Genomic DNA, 24,450 nt, shown 5'->3' with positions numbered 1-24,450 from the left:
ACATTTTGTTCACATTTTCCATTATTTCTTCGCTTCAAACAAAACACAAAACTGATATCAGCTCTTCAGATAACAACATTCATTTTGCGTTCAGAACTCCATTTATCTGACAATCTAAAGCTCATCTTTGTTTTCAATATGCTTTTATTACTGTAGTTGATAAAGCAGGTAATTATAGAGCTGAAGAGTTTATTTGTTGTTTGAACGCGCTAATCTCAGGAACTACTGGTTCGAATTGAAAAATTATTTTTGTATTGAATAGACCATTTATCGAGGAAGGCTTTAGGCTTTATAACATTATGCTGCAACTTGCTCAGGAGCGAAGAAATGTCCGCGACTCCGTCCGCGTGGAATAGATATTTTGGGCATCATTGAAGCCCTCAAGGATGAATAATATTCCCCGTTTTTTTTCACCTTTTTTCATTATTTCTTTGTTCCTTATAGTTGCAGTGTGATGTAATATAGCCTTCTTCGATAAATGGTTTATTCAACGCAAAAAGAATTTTTCAATTCCAACCAGAAGTTCCTAAGAACAGCGCGTTCAAACAAACAAACAAACTCTTCAGATTTATAAATTTATAATATTAGTATAGATTCCAGTAATTGTATTGTATAATGTCTTTTTTTGGGCAGTAAAGAGTTTACAAAAAAAAACTAACTAATACTAGGCATTCTAACATGGGAGTAGAAACTTTCTAGTAATTTCAAGTCTAATAATGTCCGAAACTGCGATGAAGAATGATTTGATTTGCCGCATAAAGTCACAAATCATTCCTTACTAGGTCTCGTAAGGCACACGCCGTCAGTATGAAGTTTTTATGACTGACACTACACTTAAACAAGATCCGGCCGAGTTGAATGGGCCCATAAAGTGTAAACTTTACATGTAACATTCTTAAATACGGTTTTATACCTTTTTGGTGAAGGGCAGATTTTGAACGATCAATTAACTCGAAATTCCATTCACTTTTTTGGTACTTACATACACTCCAAGTCTTTCCCACGGACGGCGTAAAGGCGAGTAAGGCAAATAAACTTGGACTAAACTTGTTAGCGATGGGCTAACAACCTGTCACTACATACACATAATCACGTCTATATCCCTTGTGGAGTAGATAGAGTCAACAGTATTAATAAGACTGATAGGCCACGTTTAGCTGTTTGGCTTAACGATATAATTGAGATTCAAATAGTGACAGGTGGCTAGCCTCTCGCCTAAAAGAAGAATCCCAAGTTAATAACCCTATCCCTTAGTCGCCTTTTACGACATCCATGGGAAAGAGATGGAGTGGCCCTATTCTTTTTCCTATTGGTGCCGGGAACCACACGGCACCTGTCACTATTTAAATCTAAATTCGACTATTTAGCTATACAGCTGAACGTGGCCTTTCAGTATTTTCTACACTATTGGCTCTGTCTACATCGCAAGACGTGATTATGTGTATGTAGGTGCGCAAAGAGTTAAGTTTCTAATTTACACGCGTGTAATGTAAAAACTTGGGATTCTTCTTTTACGCGAGAGGTTAGCAACCTGTCACTATTTGAATCTCAATTCTATCATTAAGCCGAACAGCTGAACGTGGCCTATCAGTCTTCTCAACACTATTGGCTCTGTCTACCCCGCATGGTTCTATCTACTCCACAAGGGATATAGACGTGATTATGTGTATGTAGGTGCGCAAAGAGTTAAGTTTCTAATGTACACGCGTGTAATGTAAACACATTGTGATTAGTATAATGACGTCAACAGCGACCTACATCACATTGTTGTGCCGACATTAACGGCGGAGGCTTGGCGGTCGTTCTGCTTCACGAGACGTGTTCAAATCAGTATAGCTGGATCAAGGAGATACGGTGAACAAGGTCGACTAAGGCAATAAATAAAAAATAAATCTATACGTGATGATTTTCAAAAAAAAACTGTTTGGTGTATTTTTTCTTTCTATGCAGTTCATTTTCAATGTCAATTTTTACATCAGTTTTAGCATTTATTGTTATATCTATTAATTTAAAAAAAAAAATGTTTTTTTTTTCTAACAATTTTATTCATTTTTTTCTATGTAGTTCATTTTCAATGTCAATTTTTACATCAGTTTTTGCATTTATTTGCTATATTAAATTTAAAAAAAAAAGTTTTTTTCTAACAATTTCATTCATTCATATAATCACGTCTATAGCCTGTGCGGGGTAGACAAAGCTATCAGCTTTGAAAGAGTAACAGGCTACATGCTGCTATAAGGCTTACTGATAAAATTGAGATTCAAATAGTAATAGGTTACCAGCTTATCGCCTAAAAGAAAAATCCCAAAATAAAGAAGGAGATGGAGTAGTAGTAAGGTGTCCGGGTAAAATGCGTGATGCGCAGAAAGGCACAGGTTCAAATCCCAGCTCGGCCATGTACCAATAACTATTTTCGAAGTTATGTACATTAGTTTGAATACTAACCGATGCTCTTACGGTGAGGGAAAACATCGTGAGGAAACCTGCACATTCAGGCAACTGGATGTGTAAATATGGATCCAATACGGGTTAGGTTTCCCTGCAAAGGTTGCGGAGGTCAGATGGGAGTCACCCAATCCAGGAACCATGGTCATATGGTCAAGGGCCGGGCTCCTCTCCAGAGCGGTGAGGATGCAAACGGAACTATAAATATACATAGAATGGTATAGTATATACACGGCCGTGTGGTTCCCGGCACCAATGAAAATAAAGAATAGGACCACTCCATCTCCTTCCCATGGATGTCGTAAAAGGCGACTAAGGGATAGGCTTATAAACTTGGCATTCTTTTTTTAGGCGATGGGCTAGCGGCCTGTCACCATTTGAATCTCAATTCTATCATCAAGCCAAAAAGCTGAACGTGACCTATCAGTCTTTTCAAGACTGGTGGCTCTGTCTACCCCGCAAGGGAAGAAGACGTGACTATATGTATGTACGTATGTATATACATTGTAGTAGACGCTTCCCTATCTAGGCTTGATATTGACGTCAATACGTCGAAAATAATTACACTCATTACTCGTAATTGCGGTCTCAGTGACTGTACAGTCGATGATACAACTACCCATTGCAATAGTCGGTACAATGTATAACTGTGAGTAATTTTTACCGGGTTGTAACGTACCATAATGTACTTCTCCGGACTCTTAATTATACAATAGTACGTGATATTTCAATGTGTGGTTAAAGGCAACAATAAAAAAAAGAATTGGACCATTCCGTCTCTTTCCCACGGATGTCGTAAAAGGCGACTAAGGGATAGGCTTACAAACTTGGGATTCTTTTTGAGGCGACGGGCTAGCAACTTGTCACTAGTTGAATCTCAATTCTAACATTAAGCCAAACAGCTGAAAGTGACCTAGCAGTCAGTCAAATTCAAATTCAAAATTCAAAATTTTTATTCATTATTATAGGATACTATATATCGCTTAATAATTGTCGTATGGTTTAACAACATTGGTTGACGTCAATTAAATTACTTAAAAACTAAGTTTACTGTCGCTTCCAAGGCGTCAGTGCAGAAGAAGCGGTAACAAACTGCACTGCAGTTTTTGGCTATGTCTACCCCGCAAGGGACATAGACGTGATTATATGTATGTTTTTAATTAATTAAACAAAATAAGTTATTTAGTGCAAAAATATAACTTGAACAATTTTTAACCCACACAATGAGCGATTAATTAAAGAGTGATATACATATTAACAGTGTAATAGATCAAATCTGTTAATTGATCATTAATTAATTGTTAATTACAAATTGCACCTTGAGTGCACACTGATAGTAAGATTGCCGTGTACTCACACCCTACAGGTTAATTGTTATCGGATGTTTTCATTATAAGTAATTAATGTTAATGTTATCTATTAATAAATTATAACGAGTACAACTCTCAGACCTATTCTTAGTCAATTTCTTAAGTTATTGGTTTTCGCCACCAATTTAGAATAAAGAATATAATACCACTCTATCTTCATCCCATAGATGTCGTAAAAGGCTACTTAGGGATAGGCTAATTAACTTGGGGTTCTTCTTATAGGCGATGGGCTGGCAACCTATCACTATTTGAATCTCAATTCTATCATTAGGCCCAACAGCTGAACGTGGCCTGTCAGTCTTTCAAGACTGCTGGCTCTGTCTACCCTGCGAAGGATATAGACGTGATTCTATGAATGGATACCCAGAATAACATATAGGCTACCTCCTCCGGGAAAGAGGCGTGATTTTATGTATGTATGTATGTATGTTTATAATGTTGCCAACATCAATGTTAATTAAAATATTGCCTTGACTTCATTCACGTTCGCAAGTCATAACACTATGTATGAATGATACTGTTATTAGACCTTCTGTCACGTCCGTCCATACAGAATGAGGTGTCATTGGGTGGCCTGTATTTATTCATAATGACAATTTATATCCCTTACAAGTAAAGAAACTACATACATACATAAAATCACGTCTCTTTCCCGGAGGGGTAGGCAGAGACTACCTGTTTCCACTTGCCACGAACTCTGCATACTCCTTTCGCTTCGTCCACATTCATAACTCTCTTCATACAAGCTCGGCGGTTTCGGGTACTTTTGACCTGACCCTTTACCAGGACGTCCTTAATTTGATCAAGATACGTTCGTCTAGGTCTTCCCACTCCGACCTTTCCCTCCACACTCTCCTTGTATATCTGCTTAGTCAACCTGCTTTCATTCATCCTCTCCACATGACCGAACCATCTTAACATACCCTTTTCTATTCCTGTAACTACATCTTCTTTCACATCACAACATTCCCTTATCACGCTGTTCCTTATCCTGTCACTCAATTTCACACCCATCATACTCCTTAACGCTCTCATTTCCACTGCATTTATTCTGCTTTCATGCTTCTTTTGCCATACCCAACTTTCACTCCCATACATTAATGTCGGGACCAACACGCCCCTGTGCACAGCCAGTCGAGCCTTTTTGGATAGTTTCTGACTGCTCATAAAGGCATGCAAAGCTCCATTCACCATGTTCCCCGCGTTCACTCTCCTTTCAATATCACTATCATACTTGCCATCTGATGTAAACTTTGATCCTAGATATACAAACTCTTTCACTTGCTCCACTTTTTCTCCTCCAATCAAAATATTACATGCTGTCATTTCTTTCTCCATATCAAAAACCAGTGTTTTAGTTTTACTTACGTTCACTTTCATTCCTTTCTCTTTTAAAGCTTCATGCATACAGTTTACCATCTCCTGTAACTCCTCCGCTGATGACGCCAGTATAACCTGATCGTCGGCATAGAGCAGACATTTGACGAGTAACTCATTCATCCTTAATCCACTTTTAGACTCTTTCAAATCTGTCAAACAGCTATCCATAAATAGGTTGAACAGCCACGGTGACGCAACACATCCTTGCCTAACGCCTTTCTCAATCTTAAACCACTCAGTGTGCGCTCCGTTTATCCTGACACAAGCACTCGAATCCTCATATAAGGATTTCAGTGCTCGTATTAAGAGACTGCTCACCCCATGCATAGAAAGTGCTGACCACAATTCATTCCTCTCAACTCTGTCATATTAATTTTATTTAATCAATTAAGTTTATTTGTTTACTTGCTCTTTTCACGCGTTACTTAATGAACTAGTCTTCTTTGCGTATAATTTAAACTCTGGAGAAGAACATAGAGTACTTTTCGTATCGGTAAAAACTATAATTCTCATCATTCGCGAAAAACCTTTATTCTTTTGTAGGTGGCATTTTATTCGCGCGTGCGCGTATTAGCTAGTATATTATACATAAACATGGTATATTTAGAAATTAAAATTATGGTTAGGTATGACTATAAAGCCGTATTTATGTTAAAAAAACCTGAGCCAAAGTCCGCCATAACCAAAACAAAAAAAAATCTCTTTTTGAAAAGTCACGCAAAATATCCAAGAATCGTTGACAAACACGTCTAGTAGGCAAAGGTCATTGTTTCAATTTGAATAATTACGCAAATTTTACGACATATCGCCATAACTTTGCATAACTAAAGGGTGTTTTGTAATAACATTATACAAGTATCGTATGACACCGATTTTAAACTGTAGTGAACATTATAAAATGTTTAAAAAAATATATATCACATACATACATATAGTCACGTCTATATTCCTTGTGGGGAAGACAGAGCCAACAGTCTTGAAAAGACTGATAGGCCACGTTCAGCTGTTTGACTTAATTTTAGAATTGAGATTCAAATAGTGACTGGTTGCTAGCCCATCGCCTGAAAGAAGAATCCCAAGTTTATAAGCCTATACCTTAGTCGCCTTTTACGACATTCATGGGAAAGAGATGGAGTGGTCCCTATTCTTTTTTTATTGGTTCCAGGAAGCACACGTCACGTCACACAGCACGGATTTCATTATAACTCTACGGTTTATACTCAGTTTCCAAGCGAAATTGAGAGCGTAGCTTCGGTCAAGTCGGAAGCCACGTTCAGCTATTTGGCTTAATTATAGAATTGAGATTCAAATAGTGACAGGTTGCTAGCCCTAGCATTGCCTGAAAATATAATCCCAACTTATAACAAAGTAAGTACTTATAGAGAAACAAAGCCTTTTGGCAAGTCATATTTCAAATTTTTGTTGTAAACACCATTTTGGATAAGTAGTCATTATAGATTTTCTTATATACATATTTAAATTATATTATTTAGTTATTTAGTGCCCGCGACTTCGTCCGAAATAGGAGCGAAAAAATAATGGAAAATGTGAAAAAACGTGGAAAGTTATTCATCCGTGAGGGCTTCAATGATGCCCAAAATAACTATTCCACGCGGACGATGTCGCGGGCACAGCTACTGGTTATACATATATGGTTGCTCGAAAAGTTCTCAGACAAAACTCAGTATCTATATATAGAACGCGATTAACTAGTTGTTAACGAACGCTATTTGCATAGATATCACCTCAATGATATAATTATACCTAGAATACAATAGCAGAATAGAATAGTACGTGCACAATATGTATGTTTTATCTCAGTAACTGATAATGAGTGTGTGGTTTTAAAACAGTGAGTTCAGATTATTCTTGAAATATGCACATTATAAGATTATTATAGGATTGTTTAAGATGTTTTTAATAAAAAAAAAATAAAAGACTATCTTCGCAAACACATATTAAAATGGTTTGTAATTGTGATGCGCTTCGATGGTCGAATCGGTAATATGCCGGATAAAATGCGTATTGCGCAGAAAGGCACAGGTTCGAATCCCACCCCGGCCATGTACCAATAACTATTTCCGGAGTTATGTACATTAGTTTGAATACTAACCGATGCTCTTAAGGTGAAGGAAAATATCGTGAGGAGAGCTGCACATTCAAGCAACTGAATGTGTAACCCAATATCGATACAATACGGTCTAAATGGCAAGAAGGGCACACGGAGGGGTTTTAGTGGGTAAGGTGGCACATCAGATGCCAGGAGTCTTACACTCTCCCGGGTGAAGACCCAGGGGGCCGTCCGTAAAAAGTATTTTTCCTTCGATAGCAAAAAAAGGGTACTCATACTGTATAAAATAGAATAGATTTATTTTCAGAATTGGATACAAGGTATCAGTTATTGACGTCACATCACTTAAATCTAATTATATGGATTTCACACAGGGATAGGCTTATAAACTTGGGATCCTTCTTTAAGTCGATGGGCTAGCTCCCTGTCACTATTTGAATCTCAATTCTATCATTAAGGCAAATAGCTGAGTGTGGCCCATCAGTCTTTTCAAGATTGCTGTCTCTGTCTACCCCGCAAGCGCTATAGACGTTACTATATGTATGTATGTAGATTTCACACCTATTTTTAACTGACTGCCGCGAAGGTTCAACTTATCTTTCGATCATTGTACGTTTGTTCGAATAACCATTTATAACTAGTTTTTAGTGGTGTTCGACCTGTTAGAGTATACATATATACATATACATATGTATAACTCAAAAGCGCCATTGTCTGAAAGTTGCTAAAAACATGACTCGACACAATTATTTTTTTTGCAGTAAACAGCAAACTCTGAAAGGTCAGTGACCATAGAGGACAATTTAAAAATAAACAATGGAATTGTTCTATCGTGGTTCTATCATTCAACCATTTTGAAATGAATCCCAAGTGTTTGCGCCAATTTGTTACACATACATACATACATATGGTCACGTCTATATCTTTCCGAAGCAGACAGAGCCGACAGTCTCGTAAAGACTGAAATGCCACATTCAGCAAATTGAGATTTCAAATAGTGAATAGGAAATGCATTCTTATAACCAAAAAATAAAATATAAGTTTTTAAGTTACACATCAATTGTTTTTAATGTTATTGAAATGCAATACAACTTAATTAATTACAACTACGTCGTAAACATACGTAAATATAAAACATTATAGCAAATACCAATGACTTCTACGAGCAAAAACAATAAACAAAGCGTGCATAAATAAAAGAAAAAAATAAATAAAACTAATTGACGTAGGTAAGTGATGTGAACTGCGGCTTTTAATACTGAATGAGTCTATTGTCAAGAATGAGGTTTATTTGTATAATAAACAGATTATAGCTGTTTATTTATTGTCTTTGGAATAATCGTGTTAACTGCGCAGGCGGAGCTATTTAAGTTTTTGCAGGAGAATGCAGATAAATAAATAAATAAATATAAACGGGACAAATTACACAGATTGAGTTAGACTATGGATATATACAGACCCCTCCCGCTTCCTCTACACTCGTTACTCTTTTCATGCATATTCGACGATTACGGGTACTCCTAACATATTTTTCAAGACATTCGAAATTTGGTATATAACTATATTATTTCTAATTATCTCCATACAATTTGAAATAATATAGTTATATATACTAAAGTTATAGGCATCATACAGTTCAAAGCTCCATATAATTATATTAATTTGTTGTTAAATTACATACCCGAAAAAAAATGAAACTTTAAACAATCATGATGCAGTACCTGAAAGAGACAAATAAAATTATCATTAATTGTACAAGCGAAACGAGACATATATGTATGTACCTATTATTGTACCCCATTTTTATGACCGGGGGGATAAATGATGAAGGAGTAAATGAAATAAAACCTGTCAATATTTGAAACTCAATTCCATCATTGAGCCATACATCTGAACGTGGCCTATCAGTCTTAACAAAACTATTGACTCTGTCTACCCCGCAAATAATATAGACGAGATCAAAATCTATACATATAATAAAACAGTAAAAATATGTTGTCTGTACATTTAGTATTTTTGACTGAAATGGATAGAGGGACACTTATAATGAATAATAGAAAGGAATTTTTTATTTTTATTTTTTTCTGTATGTATGATCACGCTTATCTCCGAAAGTACTAAACCGATTTACTTAAAACTTTTACCAATTGCTTTGTTTTAACTCAGAAAAACATTTAAAGTTTGTTTCATCAAAATCGGTTCACAAAAAACAAGTAATCGTCATTTGAATGAATAAATAAGTTTACGCGGAAGAAATCAAAATTTACGCGGATGAAGTAGCGGGCAACAGCTAGTATGTATATATAACAAATTCAAACATAATTAACTATTTTTACAACGTGTAAACGGTCATACTTTTATCAACCAGGGGTTAAATAAATTCACAATAAAAAAAAATTATATAGAATTGATCGCTGTACCCATCTATAATTATGCAATGGCGTCTGCAGCCAATCAAATGATAACCTCTTGTCTTGTCTCGTCTGAATATTTATGTCACGCAACAAAACAGACAAACAAATCCATACTATATATACTTAATTATTACGTACTACAATGATCATATCATATGACTGCGTCGTACTAATCTATTATATGTATATATATTTATATGTATATACTAGCTGTCCCGGCAAACGTCGTTTTGCATTTTGTGGGTATGAAAAATAGATATTGGCCGATTCTCAGAACAAGATTGGGACTCCGATTGACTCCGTATGGGATATAGACGTGATTAAATATATGTAAGTAGGTATGTATATTTTCGGGAAATTTGTTAAAAAATAGGAATATTAAGATGGTCTTATTTATATTATGTACGACTTGCTGTTTCGATATTTACTATGACATGAAATGGGACAGGTATAGATTTTCGCGCGATAAAAAATGCATCGCGCGTGACATAGTACGAGGGCTGAAAGGTTACACTACCAGAACGCATAAAAATTTTTAGCATAAAATAAGTTAGCATAATGAAATTACAACTAATTACAAATTCCCATAATACTAATAAGCACAACACGTTTTAGCATACACTTTTTAGCATAAATACAATAAGCATAAACATGGTTTCGCACAAACCAATTAACCATAACTGTAAAAAAGCATAATGGATATTTACCATTTACACCAGCAACCTAACAAACCTATAGGCTGTTGAGCTCCGCGTGGATGTCGATTCTAACACATAATTTTTTTATATAGTTATGGAAAAAATTTTGATTAAACAAAATGACTATTCATCTAAAATAGATTTTTTAAAAGCAATTGCTAATAATTTACATTTAAAATAGAAATAATTATTTACCATACTATTATACATACACATTCATGTAAGTAGCAATATAAATTTTGCATGCAACTCATTAAACATTACCTATTATGATAAAATACTATTATGCGACATTCCATTATGCCTAAAAAAATTGTGCAAAAAAAAATTATGCATAAATGCATTATGCTAAATTATAATTATGCCAAAGCACATATTATGCTAAAACGAAATTAGGTCAATTTACTATTATGCTAAATAGATTATGCCACTTCGATTATGCCATTCCATTTTATGACAAAACTCATTATGCCAATTAAAGGGATCCCGGGCTGAAAAGGTATTGTTCCCGTGGGAATCATAATAATCGACAATAAGTCAAAATTCAAAATGTTTAGTCTTTATTATAGGACACTTCATATCACTTAATAATTGTCATGTCTTTCGGTTTCACAACATTGGTTGACGTCAAATAAATTAACTAAAAAAACTAAGTTTATTGCCGCTTCCAAAGCGACAGCGCAGAAGAAGCGGTAACAAACTGCACTGCGGCATTTTCTTCAACAACGTCAACTTCAAGTGTACGACGAGCGATGTCGTGAGCACAAACTTGTATGTAAGAGCAAGTATAACAACATTGCCAATAACTTATCTTCAAACTCGGACATTAAAGGAATATTCCTTTGATAAGAAACATCTTTGGCCTTTTGGGTGGTAAATTGTTTTATCATGATAACTAGTTTCTACCAATGGCTCTGGTGCTAAAATGATCATACATACATACATACATATGGTCACGCCTATATCCCTTGCGGGGTAGACAGAGCCAACAGTCTTGAAAAGACTGAATGGCCACGTTCAGCTATTTGGCTTAATGATAGAATTGAGATTCAACTAGTGACAGGTCGCTAGCCCATCGCCTAAAAAAGAATCCCAAGTTTGTAAGCCTATCCCTTAGTCGCCTGAGCTAAAATGATCGTTTAATTTATTTATCCCTTATTCCCATTTCTGTATATTCCTACTACAGCCATCAAACTGCTTTAATCTACCTTAAAAATAGCGATGATGACAAGGTCTTAAAACAATATTGATTAGTTAATAACATGATAGAATACACGTAATTAATTAATGAATTTTTATTTTTAATTTTGACGCCCTTTACGTTTTATATTCATTCAAAGTACGACGGGAAAGTCCATTAAAAAAATGCAATTTTTTTAAAAATAATTATGCCAGGTGTTAATAAACAAAAATATGGAATAACTTTTATTAAGACATCATATGCATAAACGCAATAATTAAGGTAGCTGCCATACAAATAAAGTTCATGACGCGAACAAGAAACTTAGGTGTGACGTCACACTTCAGTAGCGTTTTGGACTCGTCCAAATAATGTGTTATGTTAATTCGTATATCTCAGGTAGTTTATTGTTTATTGATGCCATTTTTTGACAAATATTTTAGTTTGTTGTGAAACTAAATTAAAACCAAAACAAACATAAAATTGTCATCGTGCCTATTTTCAAATTCAAAACGCATCACTAACAACTTCAACTAATCAGATCAATAAATAACTACCTCAAAATAAATATTGCAGGTTATGCGAATGGCCACGAAACCAGCAATATGTTATATTTGACACTAAATGTTATAATGGCCTCTGACGTCAATGCCTCACGTTATATTAACAATGTTGGGAGGCCCAATTCTCAAGAGCGGTCTTCTTAATGCCGAAAAAAAATATGGTTGACGCCCACTAAGATTGTAATTTGTTTAAGAATAACAATAACATTTGACATGTAATAGTCGCTATATCGAGTATTTATGAAGTAACTAATAGCATTATCCAACAGTCTAAGTTATAACGTCCATTGGGTTAAGTATTTTATTTATGTGAAATATTTTTCAGTTATAATGAGACGATCCAATTAGGCGATGGGCTAGCAACCTGTCACTATTTGAATCTCAATTCTATCATAAAGGTAAATAGCTGAACGTGGCCATTCAGTCTTTTCAAGACTGTTTGCTCTGTCTACCACTCAAGGGATATAGACGTGACCATTTGTATGTATGTATGTATCAAATACCAACATCAAAGTACAGCTATCCGAATGCGTATTAAATTAACGCGGCTAACCAGATGCAACCCTGACCCGTCGGATTGATTTGCTTATTAATGAAGAATGCCGTGTGGTTCCCGGCACCAATATAAAAAGGTAAAGGACCAGACCATCTCGTTCCCATGGATGTCGTTAATGCGACTGAGGGATAGGCTTAAAAACTTGGGATTCTTATTTTTGACGATGGGCTCGCAACCCTTCGATATTTAAATCTCAATTCTACCGTTAAGCCTGACAGCTGAACGTGCTCTATCAGTCTTTCAAGACGGCCGACTCTGTCTACCCCCCAACGGATATAGACGTGATTATATGTATGTATGTACTAATTCGATATTCCAACATGTTTTTGTGGTTCTGGCTTCACAGTTTTTTTTTTATACGAACAATCCATTTTCACTTGCGATAAATCTTTGCGTGTTAATTAATCATTTTAAATTTAAATGTACCTAATCATTAATGATCACTTTGTACAAACTTTATAAGAAAAAATAAAACAGAAAAACTATTTCGACATTCCCAATCTCATTTCCAAAACGAATGAAACCACATCACATCATCTTACATGCGTTACTGTTTAAATGACACACGTTATGTTAACGACGCATTAATGAAACTGTTATTGGTTATACGGTTACGTCACTATGCTCATCTCGTTTGCATTAGCAATGCATTTTGACATCTATAAAATTTCAATAAGTTATTAATGCATGTTTATTAGCTTACTCCAAGATATGATCGCGTGCGTCATGAGAAGCAGTTATGATAGTTATCGGAGCTATTAAATTAAGTAGCCAGACTAAATAATATGCTGAATTATTATATTCAGATAAGAAATTGTGGGCGCGTGTATTTTTAATTTTGAAACTGGAAATGTTAGACTTATAAAGTAAGGTAAAATGGAGGTGAGATTTTTTTGCTGAACAGAGCAAATAAATCGTACGCAATATGTACGCAATTTGAGCTGATATAGATATCATGTAAGGTGAGATTTTTTTGCTGAACAGAGCAAATAAATCTCACCTTACATGATATCTATATCAGCTCAAATTGCGTACATATTTTTTTTGTCTTACTTATGTATGGTTCAAGAAAAAAAAATTTTTTTTATTTTTTTCTATAATTTTTCGTTTTTTTATAAGTACTTTTAGTTTTATTTCGTTTATTCCAAAATGTTATATTAATGGGTTATATTATTTTTTTATATATATGATATACATAAACAACTACATTTTATTGATTGGTAACTAAAGTATACTACTTTGATTAAAAAAATATATTCAATAAAAACTTTCGATAATGTATGAAAATGAACACGCTGAGTAATTGACTGACATAACAAGGCACAGCCTAAACCGCTTATTCAATAGAACATCTATTTATATGTATGAATAGGACATTGACTAACTGATTAATTGACTAATAAAAATATTTGGATTTAAAATTTGGTATACATATGTGTGATACTATGAGAGGATTTCCCGAAATTCACAGACATACATACATACATATAATACCTATCTATAACCCTGTGCCTGCCTATCTCTGTGTCTAAATCCCTTGCGGGGTAGACAGAGCCAACAGTCTTAAAAAGACTGATAGGCCACGTTCAGCTGTTTGGTTGATAGAATTGAGATTCAGGTTCAGGTTGCTAGCCCATCGCCTAAAAGAAGTATCACAAGTTTAATAGCCTATACCTTAGTCGCCTTTTACAACATCCATAGGAACGAGATGGAGTTGCCCTATTCTTGTTTTTTATTGGCGCCGGGATCATGACTGTTCCAGATGATGTGGTTCAGAGATTTTTCGTTGCAAACAAGCAAACTCTAATATACCTAATTATATATTAATGATACTATAATGTAATTAGTTACTTGATTCTTTAGTTTATTGTATTTATAATCTATTTTATTGAAACTTAATCCCATACGCCATTAATAACTAGATCACGTTTCGCTAGAACAGCATATACCTACATAGATGTTGTGACGTTAATTAGGTACTTACTTATTATTATGAGATATGTATCTCTTTCCACTTACCACTATCCTTGACTTCTTTCACATACATAATCACGTCTTTATCCCTTGCGGGGTAAACCGAGCCAACAATCTTGAAAAGACCGAACGGCCACTTTCTTCTGTTTGGCTTAATGATAAAAATGAGATTCGAATAGTGACAAGTTGTTAGCCTATCGCCTTAAAGAAGACTCCCAAGTTTAAAAGCCTATCCCATAGTCGCCTTTTACGACATCCATGGGAAAGAAATGAAACAGTCGTATTCTTCTACTGGTGCCAGGAACCACACGGCACTTCTTTAACTTTATCCGCATTAGTAATGTCACACTCAAAAAAGCACTCAAATCGAATAAAAAAGTTTAATCGATCATACAGTCTAAGACGTAGTTTTAAACGCAAATACCTACATATAGATAGAATAAGTAATTTATCTTTCAAATTAATTCAAGCTATCTAGAGACTTCGCTATTGCCCATACAATTACAGTGTAAATCATCATTTGCTTTGCTGATTACAGCCAACATGATTTTATTAGAACGCATTGCCAGTTCGGAGTCGGCAAAAAAAACACTTAGAATTCTCGCTCAGCCCAGTTTTGAAGACCTTACCTGCTTGAGACTTGCGTCATTACGCGCTATTATAGAAAAACTTGTTTCTTTTTTTATATAACATATTATACCTAGTATTTATTCATAGCTGACTTATTTTGAGACAATAATATTTACTAAATACAAAAAATTGTGTGTGTAATCATTTTTATTGTCATTTATAATAATTTAAAAAAAAAATTGTGATATTAAATGTTATTTATACGATAAATAACATTGAATACCATCACATTTATCATGAGTCAATTCTATCATTAAGCCAAATAGCTGAACGTGGCCATTCAGTCTTTTCAAGACTATTTGCTCTGTCCACCCGGCAAGGGATATAGACGTAACCATATGTATGTATGTATGTTATACGATAAAAAAAGATTCATAAAATTACGACTGTAAATCCCTTGTGGGGTACACAGAGCCAACAGTCGGGAAAAGACTATTAGGCCACGTTCATCTGTTTGGCTTTATGATAGAATTGAGATTCAAATAGTGACGGGTAGCTAGCCCATCGCCTAGAAGAAGAATTCCATGTTTACAAGCCTATCCCTTCGACGCATTTTACGGCATCCATGGGAACGATATGGAGTGGTACCTACTACTCTTTTTATTGGTGCCGGGAACCACACCATGATGTCTAGATACATCACAGCTTCGCTAAAGCTCTAATATCGTGTTTTGAGAACACCATAAAAACATTAATGACTTCTCGTAGTTAAGGTAAATATAGATGCTAAAGCAGATTGCTATGACGTCATAATTAAACAATAAGAGCCTATTACGAAATACTGCGGTGACGGAAACAAACGCCTTGGCCCAAAACCTATTGTTGCTTAAGAAGCAAGAACTCGCATGAATGTAAACAAGAAACAAAGAAATTTATGAAACACGCTGCCCGCGACTTCGTCCGCGCGGAATTATTATTTTGGGCATCATTGAAGCTCAACTCAAGAATGAATAATTTTCCCCGATTTTTTTCACATTTCCCATTATTTCTTTGCTCTTTATAGTTGCAGCGTGATGTTATATAGCCTTAAGCCTTCCTCGATAATTGGTCTATTTAACGCAAAAAGAATTTTTCAATTCGAACCAGTAGTTCCAGAGATCAGCGCGTTCAAACAAACATACTGTTCAGCTTTATAATATGAGTATAGATTTACGACTTTAAAAATGTAATCAAATGTATGTAAATGTAAATAAATGTACTAAATGTAGCAGTGAACTAAAAAGTATCATTTAATTTATTTTTCCATAAGTAGATAATTTTATAAATGCGAAAGTAAGTTTGTTTGTACCACCACTAAACCGATTTTAGCAATATATAGAGTTTTGGACTACAGAGAAGAACCCCATGTATTTAATATGCCCCGACGGAAAGTTAGTCTTTGAGAAACAAAATTCTTTATTTCTCGCATAAGGCATGTGTATTTTTTCAACAGAATCAAAACAAAATCCTATCAAAACATTTCTATTTAAAAAACTGTTTAGGCAAAAAGGAAATAAAACAGAAACGTTGAAACAAGAATAGCGAATTATCATGATGTAGACAAACCGGTTGAGCCGTTTAAAGACAGTGTTGATGACGTGAATGAGCTACCTAATGTCTTTGTATAGATAGTAAACAAAGACATATAGATGTATCACTTTATTGCACCAATATATAAAAATAAAAATAATATATAGGCTACGTTATGTACGGGTGAAATTACACAGATTGATCTAGACGCAAAGAAAATTCGAGACTTGTGTTCTGATCCTAACTCAACGATACTTAACTGACTGCTTGACTAATATATATAAATGTACTATTTCAAACGCTGTCTCTAAAGATTTGAACTTACACATGTATGTTCCTAACGTGGTCTGGGGAAGCACTAAGATTTATCATAATACCTTCAAGAATGGAAATTATTGAGATTTTCGTGTCTGTATCCCCACTAATCTAATTCCCAGGCTGTTTAGAGCCCTATCCGAGATTCGAACCATCTTATATCTCATAGGCAGACACAATGCTGCTGAGGTAAAGTAACAACAAGATGAAAAATTACAATAAGATCCGAATCCGGGACCTTGCGGAGCCACAGATTTCGATAAAGAAGCAATAATACAAGTTAAATGCATTGAGGTCAATAGAACAGACATTCAGCTAACCGGGTAACGAGTACTCGTGGCAGTGAAAGCAGCACTTATCGATATAGTTACGATGATCGATAGTAAAGTGGACAGGTTTGATGGCGATCTGTCAACTGTACCAATGATATATAATCTGTGGCTAACACTCTTGGTGTGGTCAATATTTTAGTTAGAATGAAAAAGTTTGATGTACAAGAAGTGGTAGGATGTTTTTGAATGAAAATTAATGATGAAACCCGCATTTTTTTTTATTTAAGAACAAGTTTAATCTGATGATAAGCAATAATAGTATGTAGTATGATGAATCAATCAATTAGAATAACAAAATATACAAATTAAACGATTCAGGTTCAAATTTTTATTGAAATCTTTGAACGCCGATAGCTTTAAAACAACAGAAATGAGAAAACTTTCGAAGAAATCCCGACATGAATCAATAAATCATGAGAATTAAACGGAGACGGTCATTTGACTTTGACCCAAATAATGTGGATATCACAGTCATTTTTAAACGACGCATAAAAATAAAACGCAGTTCAATATAAATAAACCGCGTCCGAACAACACGCCGCCGTGCAATACATACATACATTTAACAAAACTCTATTAAATAGTATGACTGAAAGGTTGTTGCCGTGAGAATTCCATGAAATCCTCATATATAACATAAGACATATAAGATGAAAGAAAAAGATATGATGAAAAAAATAGGAAAAATAGATAAGACCACATAATTATGTAGGTTACATACCAAATTTCAAAACTTTAGATACGCGGTTTGAGCTGTGCTTTAATATGATAGTCAGTCGGCATCTTATTTTTGATATATAGATTTTGGATTTAATTGATAGAAAATAAAGATCTACTACTATAAAAAAAAACAAACTGAATACAAGTCTATAAAAGTCGTCGATGTTTTTAAGTTCACTTTCACAGTTAACATAATAATATTTTTGCACTAGACAACCGATACTTTCATCTTACGTAGAAATTTATTGGTCTTTAGCGAAATTTTGGTACTTAAAGGGGAATTAAATATGCATAAATTAAGTACATAAAAAGAAATATTTAAAAATACTTCGGTTTTTGTCAGATATACCAACTTAATAAAATCTTACAGATTAGTTAATCACTTCTTAACGAAACCATTTTAAAATCATTTGATGTCAAATATTATTTTATGTCAGTGAATAATAGTTGAAACCTACAGTCAAATACTATTACCTACATTACATAATGTTATTAACATATTTAAAAGAACATTGAGATATCAATACCATAACTTATGGGCTGATTAAATCTTTAAATTACCTTGAATCTTGATGATTTTGACTTGCTATTGATGATGATATTTGATGTAAGCTATAGCTATGAATGAAAAGGGCTACTGGATGTGTAACCATGGATACAATACGGGTTAGGTTCCCCTGCAAAGGTTGCGGAGGTCGGATCGGAGTCGCTTCATGTAAAAACCTGACTCGCCCAATCTAGGATCCATGGTCAAAGGCATACCCTTAGCTCCTCTCCAGAGTGGTAAGGATGCAACTGGGATTAAAGCCAGGAGGAAGAAAACAACTATGAAAGACGAAAGTATGTATATTTACGTTATAATTATAAACAAACAACCTCTAGAACTTCAATTAATTTATTTTAACGTTTAGTTCCGTACAAAAGGAATACATGCGAGAAACAAGGTATTTTTTTCATTTTTGTACATATATAATATATATATAAATGAAAATTACACCTTACTTTTACATCCGTCTTTTCCCCAAACAGATCGCAATCAAAACAATGATTATAAAAAGAAAGTTTATCAGATAAATTTATAGTTTTTATTAAGATTTTCCAAAAAAAAAATGTCGTTTCTAAAATAACAGTTTCTAAAATAACACATTGCTAACAACAATCATTTATTTCGATGATGTAACCACGGATATACAGGATTCTTGTTTGGCCAGCCTCAACTCAATAGATCTTTTGTGATAATGTTCGCATCCAAATGCCGAGTCTAATGCCCATTCCTATTCAGAGTTCGTTGTATAGAAATATTCCACTGTTTTGGTTCAAAGATGTGTTTGCAAAACGCAAACTTGGCGAACGGTAAGTTAGTTTACACAAAGCATTCTAATGACTTACAACAGAATTGGATACAGTTCTGTTGGAAAAGGTGTGTAAATGTTTGTAAAGTTAACTCGAAAACGGGTTACAGATGCGAAGTGAATGCGAATCCTTGGTTCTAATTTTAATAGTATCTGGATGTTTTAGTAGGACTAATACTTATATGTATACGTTTTGACAATTATTAAGCGATATGAAGTATCCTATAATAATAACTAATGAATAAAAATTTTGAATTTTTTTGAATTATGAAGTTCTGAAGTTAGATCGGACTGACGATAGATAACCGCAGTATTTCGATTTTCTTTTTTTTAAAGTCCCATCCCTTTTTTTAAAGTGCAGTGTGGTTCCCGGCACAAATATAAAAAAGAATAGGATCACTCCATATCTTGCCCGTGGATGTCGTAAAAGGCGACTAAGGGATTTGCTTATAAACTTTGGGATTCTTCATTTAGGCGATGGGCTAGCAACCTGTCTCTATTTGAATCTCAATTCTATCATTAAGCTATACATCTGGTTTTTCAGTTTTTCAAGACTGTTAGCTCTCTCTATCTTGCAAGGGATATAGACGTGACTGTATGTATGTGTGTATTTTTTTTAAAGTTATACGTATAAATATTGTTCACAGTTAGTTATAATAACACTCTCATTCAACAACATTATTCTTATTCAACTGTCTCATGATCATAACTCTATTCTTGATTTGAAGCTATTTGAAGTGGGCAATAATAAATATGTTTTAAAGGGTTATATATCTTTCTCCAGTCTACATCATTAAAATTTAGGATTCAAACACGTTTTGCGCATTTAAATTAGAAACAACCGCTCCAGGGAATACGTTTGCATGAACTATAAGATTCGAATTGTATTTACATACAAAAACATTGAATATTGTAGGATTTTCAATATTTTTAAAATCACACACGGGAAGACAGATAAGAAATACATCTTTCCATTTTGCCACGATCACTGCATACTTCTTTCACTTCATCCACATTCATAACTCTTGTCATGCAAGCTCGCCAGTTAAAGATTCAAGATTATTTATTTGTAAAACATGTTACATTACATACATACGAGTATAAATGTCCTCTCGACTCGATCTCTCGTCAGGACGAAACTTTACTTGATTTTATTTGAAATTTATTGAAAATATATAATTTTTATGTGAACTGATGTTGTGATACTTTCTTGCCTAAGAAAATTTGGTGTAGTTATCACGGTTCGCCTGGCAGATTCGAGTATTTTTGCAAAAATACCTACTTGTAATTTAGTTTGAGCATAGGTGGGCGAATCGGTAAGGTGCCTGGCTAAATGTGTGATGCGCAGAGAAGCACATGTTCGAATCCCAACTCGGCAATTTTTCAATTACTATTTTCGAAGTTATGTACATTAGTTTGGATACTGACTGATGCTCTAACATCGTGAGGAAACCTGCATATTCAGGCAACTTTATGGATGACCATGTTCGATCCAATACGGGTTAGGTTCTCCTGCAAAAGGTTGCGAAGCTCACATTTAGAGTCACTTCGTATAGAAACCTTACTTACCCAATCTAGGGTCCATGGTTAAAGGCATATCCCGGGAGTCTCCTCTCCAGAGTGGTGAGGATGCAACCGGGACTAGACTTATTTTTGTTTCGTCCGAAAGTATTAAATTTATTTCATCAAGTTATAGGTATTAATCTTCATGTAATTTTTATTTCGTCCGAAAGTATTAAATTTATGTCATTAAGTTATATTATTATACTCATGTATTGAGACGGGAGAGCTTATAAAGTTAATTTCTCTTCATTGCCATTTAGAGATTGTTATAAGTTGCATAGGCCTATAATTACAGAACAAGTCTGCGGGTGATTAGTCGCATTCCATCGTAATTATAAGAAATCCGACTAGATTAAGGCCCATAAACTATACTTAACTTATTACCACGTAACTATTGATTACAAAATATGAAATATATGTTTTAAAAAATATTTGGATCTCGTTTTAAGGAGAATGTTTTTTTTTATTAATTAATGAAAAGTGACTTTCTTTTTCGATTTAAAGGTGACTTCTACGATTCAATAAAATTTGTTTTGCGTTTTGATTCAAGGCAAATTACGACTCTTTCTTCTTGACGTAGTGTTTTTTTTTTTAAATTTATGCGTGCATTATGTTAAATGATGGCGTGCAATACCTAAAGGTGAAAATAACAATACTCAAGTTAAATTGCCATGACCTCTGGGTACAAAGCTTGTGTATTTTCAGATACAACAGTAATTATAACAACATTAACTTTGTTGCTATCTCCAGTAAGTACATTATTAGATGTGACTTTGTTACATTTTGCTGGAAGTATATTCATAGATAGAGCTATTACCTTATGCGTCGGCGGCGGCGGCTCAGGCACGTCCGAATCCCATTCAGAACTCAAATCGTCACTAGATGCTTCTGTATAGTCTTCAGTCCACGGCACTTCGAGTAACGAACGTTTCATTTGATCATACCCCGGGGATAAAGTCTGAGGTCCATACCCAGGGGGCAGCGGACTGGAAGCACGACAGTCTTCACAATTGCAAGGTTTAGGACCAAATTCTTTAGTAGGAGAATCATCTTTGATGTCCGATTTGGAATTTCTCCTAGAATCCCGTTTACGCGCACTCCTCGGTGATAACCTATTGCTGCATTGCGGCGGGATGTAGTATCTGGTCGGTTCAGACATTCTCCTACCACCGTCCGGTGTTTCGATCTTGACCGGGGTGAGTAGAGACATCTTTTTTGCTAACGGTTGCTGTCGTTCCTCTGTTCTGTCCTCTGGGTCCATGGTGTAACGTATGATGGGTATGGTGAAGGTGAATTGGTCTGTGCACTCGGGCATTTTCACACTAAATCACTGCACTGGCCTCCTGGCCTGACATTGTTCGAGCACTGAACGCGACGCGAGCTCCCGCCGCGAGGTGTGGGTCACAACTGTCGGGTATAGCTGTAGGCTGCGTGCCCGCCGTCGGTTCTCAAACTCGGTACAAGATAAGCGGTGATAATAACGTCAGCAGCAGTGTAATTAGCGCATACGATAGGGTTTACACATTTTGTCTGATTGTCTAGATTTGAGGTAGAAAAACTTGGATGTAAATTATGATCTGTATGTAAATGAAAAATGTGACTGCGTATTTGGCAATTGAAATTATATATTTTGCCTTCGTCCTAATTTTTTTTTTTTCATTTCTTTTCCACTGCTGAATAAATATCTTTCTATCTTTCCTTCCATTCCTTTCCATTGTTCTTTTGATCAGTTTCTCATTGAACATGTTAAAATCTACCTTCCATATATGTACCTTAGTATCTAATTCCTACATCAAAATACCTTGCCGATTGCTGTCAAATAACCACTGGTCTCATTCTATTATAAAACTTATGTAATACATTTATTTACGAATACGTCCTGAAGTCCCCATATTAAAAAAATATCAATATATAAAAAAATATCAATATATTGTTTGTTATCGTTAGATCAAGAATTCTCTTACCGCTCTTAGTTAACTCTAAGCTTGCCAGAAAAAAATATCAGATTAACAAAATAAGTATGCAGGGATCGTGGCAAGTTATATGTAGCCTCTGCCTTCTCATCGGGAAAGAGGCGTGATCATATCTATATCTTCTTCATGGCTATAGTCTTGGTTGCATCCTCACCACTCTGGGGAGGAGCCCGGGGTAAGCCCTTGGATCCTGGATTTTGTGGGTCAGATTCTTACGCGAATCGACTCCCGTCTGAACTCCGCAACCTTTGCAGGGGAACCTAACCCATATTGGATCATGTTTACACATCCAGTTGCCTGAATGTGCAGGTTTACTCACGATGTTTTCTCTCACCCTCGGTTAGTATTTAAACTTATGTACATAACTTTGAAAATAGTCATTGATACGTGGCCGAAGTGGGATTCGAACCTGTGCCTTTATTAACTGGGCAACTTACCGATTTTACCACCGACGTGATCATACCTAGACGAACGTATCTTGATCAAATTAAGGACGTCCTGGTAAAGGGTCAGGTGAAGAGTACCCGAAACCGCCGAGCTTGCATGAAGAGAGTTATGAATGTGGATGAAGCGAAGGAAGTGTGCAGAGATCGTGGCAAGTGGTAAGAGGTAGTCTCTGCTTGCCCCTCCGGGAAAGAGGCGTGATTTTATGTATGTATGTCTGTATGTGATCATATCTATATATGCAAATTTAATTTCTTTATGGCAACCCCACGTCATTCCCTCACACGCTTTACGGTCGCGTGACGGCCGATGCATCGTGATGCAGAAAGTTACACGTTTTGTTTGTTTATTATTAACAAGGAATTCTAGTACTTATGTAATGTCGCATATTTCTGGGGTCACACTGTTGATATGATAACGGTGTCTTTGAGAACTACGACGCTTAGATCTATATATATAGATGTACCCTATTTATACATATATGTAGGAATTTTAGCAGGACTAAATAAAAAAGGACGAACTTAGCTCTTCATTTTTGCTTTTAGTTCATTAAAGATTAATAAAAGTTTACCCACCATAAGAGTAAAACATTCAAAACAGCACAAAAGAGATAGAGATGGTACAAAAGATTCACATAATAATTGTCGTATCTTTTGGCTTAACAACATTGGTTGACGTCAAATAAATAACTTAAAGTAAGTTAACTTGAACAAAGTAACAAACTGCACTGCAACAAGTAGTTATGCACTCTCACACTATATCAGTAATAAAAAGTAGGAGAACCAATAAAACACACATGTTTTACTAAATTAAATGACAATTTTTTTTATTTAATTTCTGCCTACCCCTCCGGGAAAGAGGCGTGATTTTATGTTATGTTTATGTTATGTTTTTTAATTTGTTATATTTCCTTAAATGGGCAATGAAGAGTTTACAAACAAACAAACAAAACTCCATGATC

At 35.0% G+C, this 24,450-nt stretch overlaps 1 protein-coding gene across 2 annotated transcripts in view; it reads right to left on the bottom strand.

Moving 5' to 3' along the window:
- The window catches only part of LOC106136499 (inositol-trisphosphate 3-kinase B), a 62,442-nt gene that overhangs the window by 29,662 nt on the left and 8,330 nt on the right, over window positions 1-24,450 (bottom strand). Inside the window, exon 1 of one of the 2 annotated variants that reach the window (XM_060948085.1) lies at window positions 21,890-22,498. The exons of the other annotated variant lie outside the window; for it this stretch is intronic. Coding sequence (XP_060804068.1) covers window positions 21,890-22,387 — 498 coding nt within the window. The 5' untranslated portion in view covers window positions 22,388-22,498. Of the gene's footprint in view, window positions 1-21,889; window positions 22,499-24,450 lie in introns of those variants that run through there. 2 annotated transcript variants of the gene reach the window in all.

This window comes from Amyelois transitella, chromosome 15, assembly GCF_032362555.1.
Source record: "Amyelois transitella isolate CPQ chromosome 15, ilAmyTran1.1, whole genome shotgun sequence".
Classification (NCBI taxonomy): domain Eukaryota; kingdom Metazoa; phylum Arthropoda; class Insecta; order Lepidoptera; family Pyralidae; genus Amyelois; species Amyelois transitella.
The sequence above is the reverse complement of the archived record's forward strand: the minus strand, read 5'-3'. Positions and strand labels throughout refer to the sequence as shown.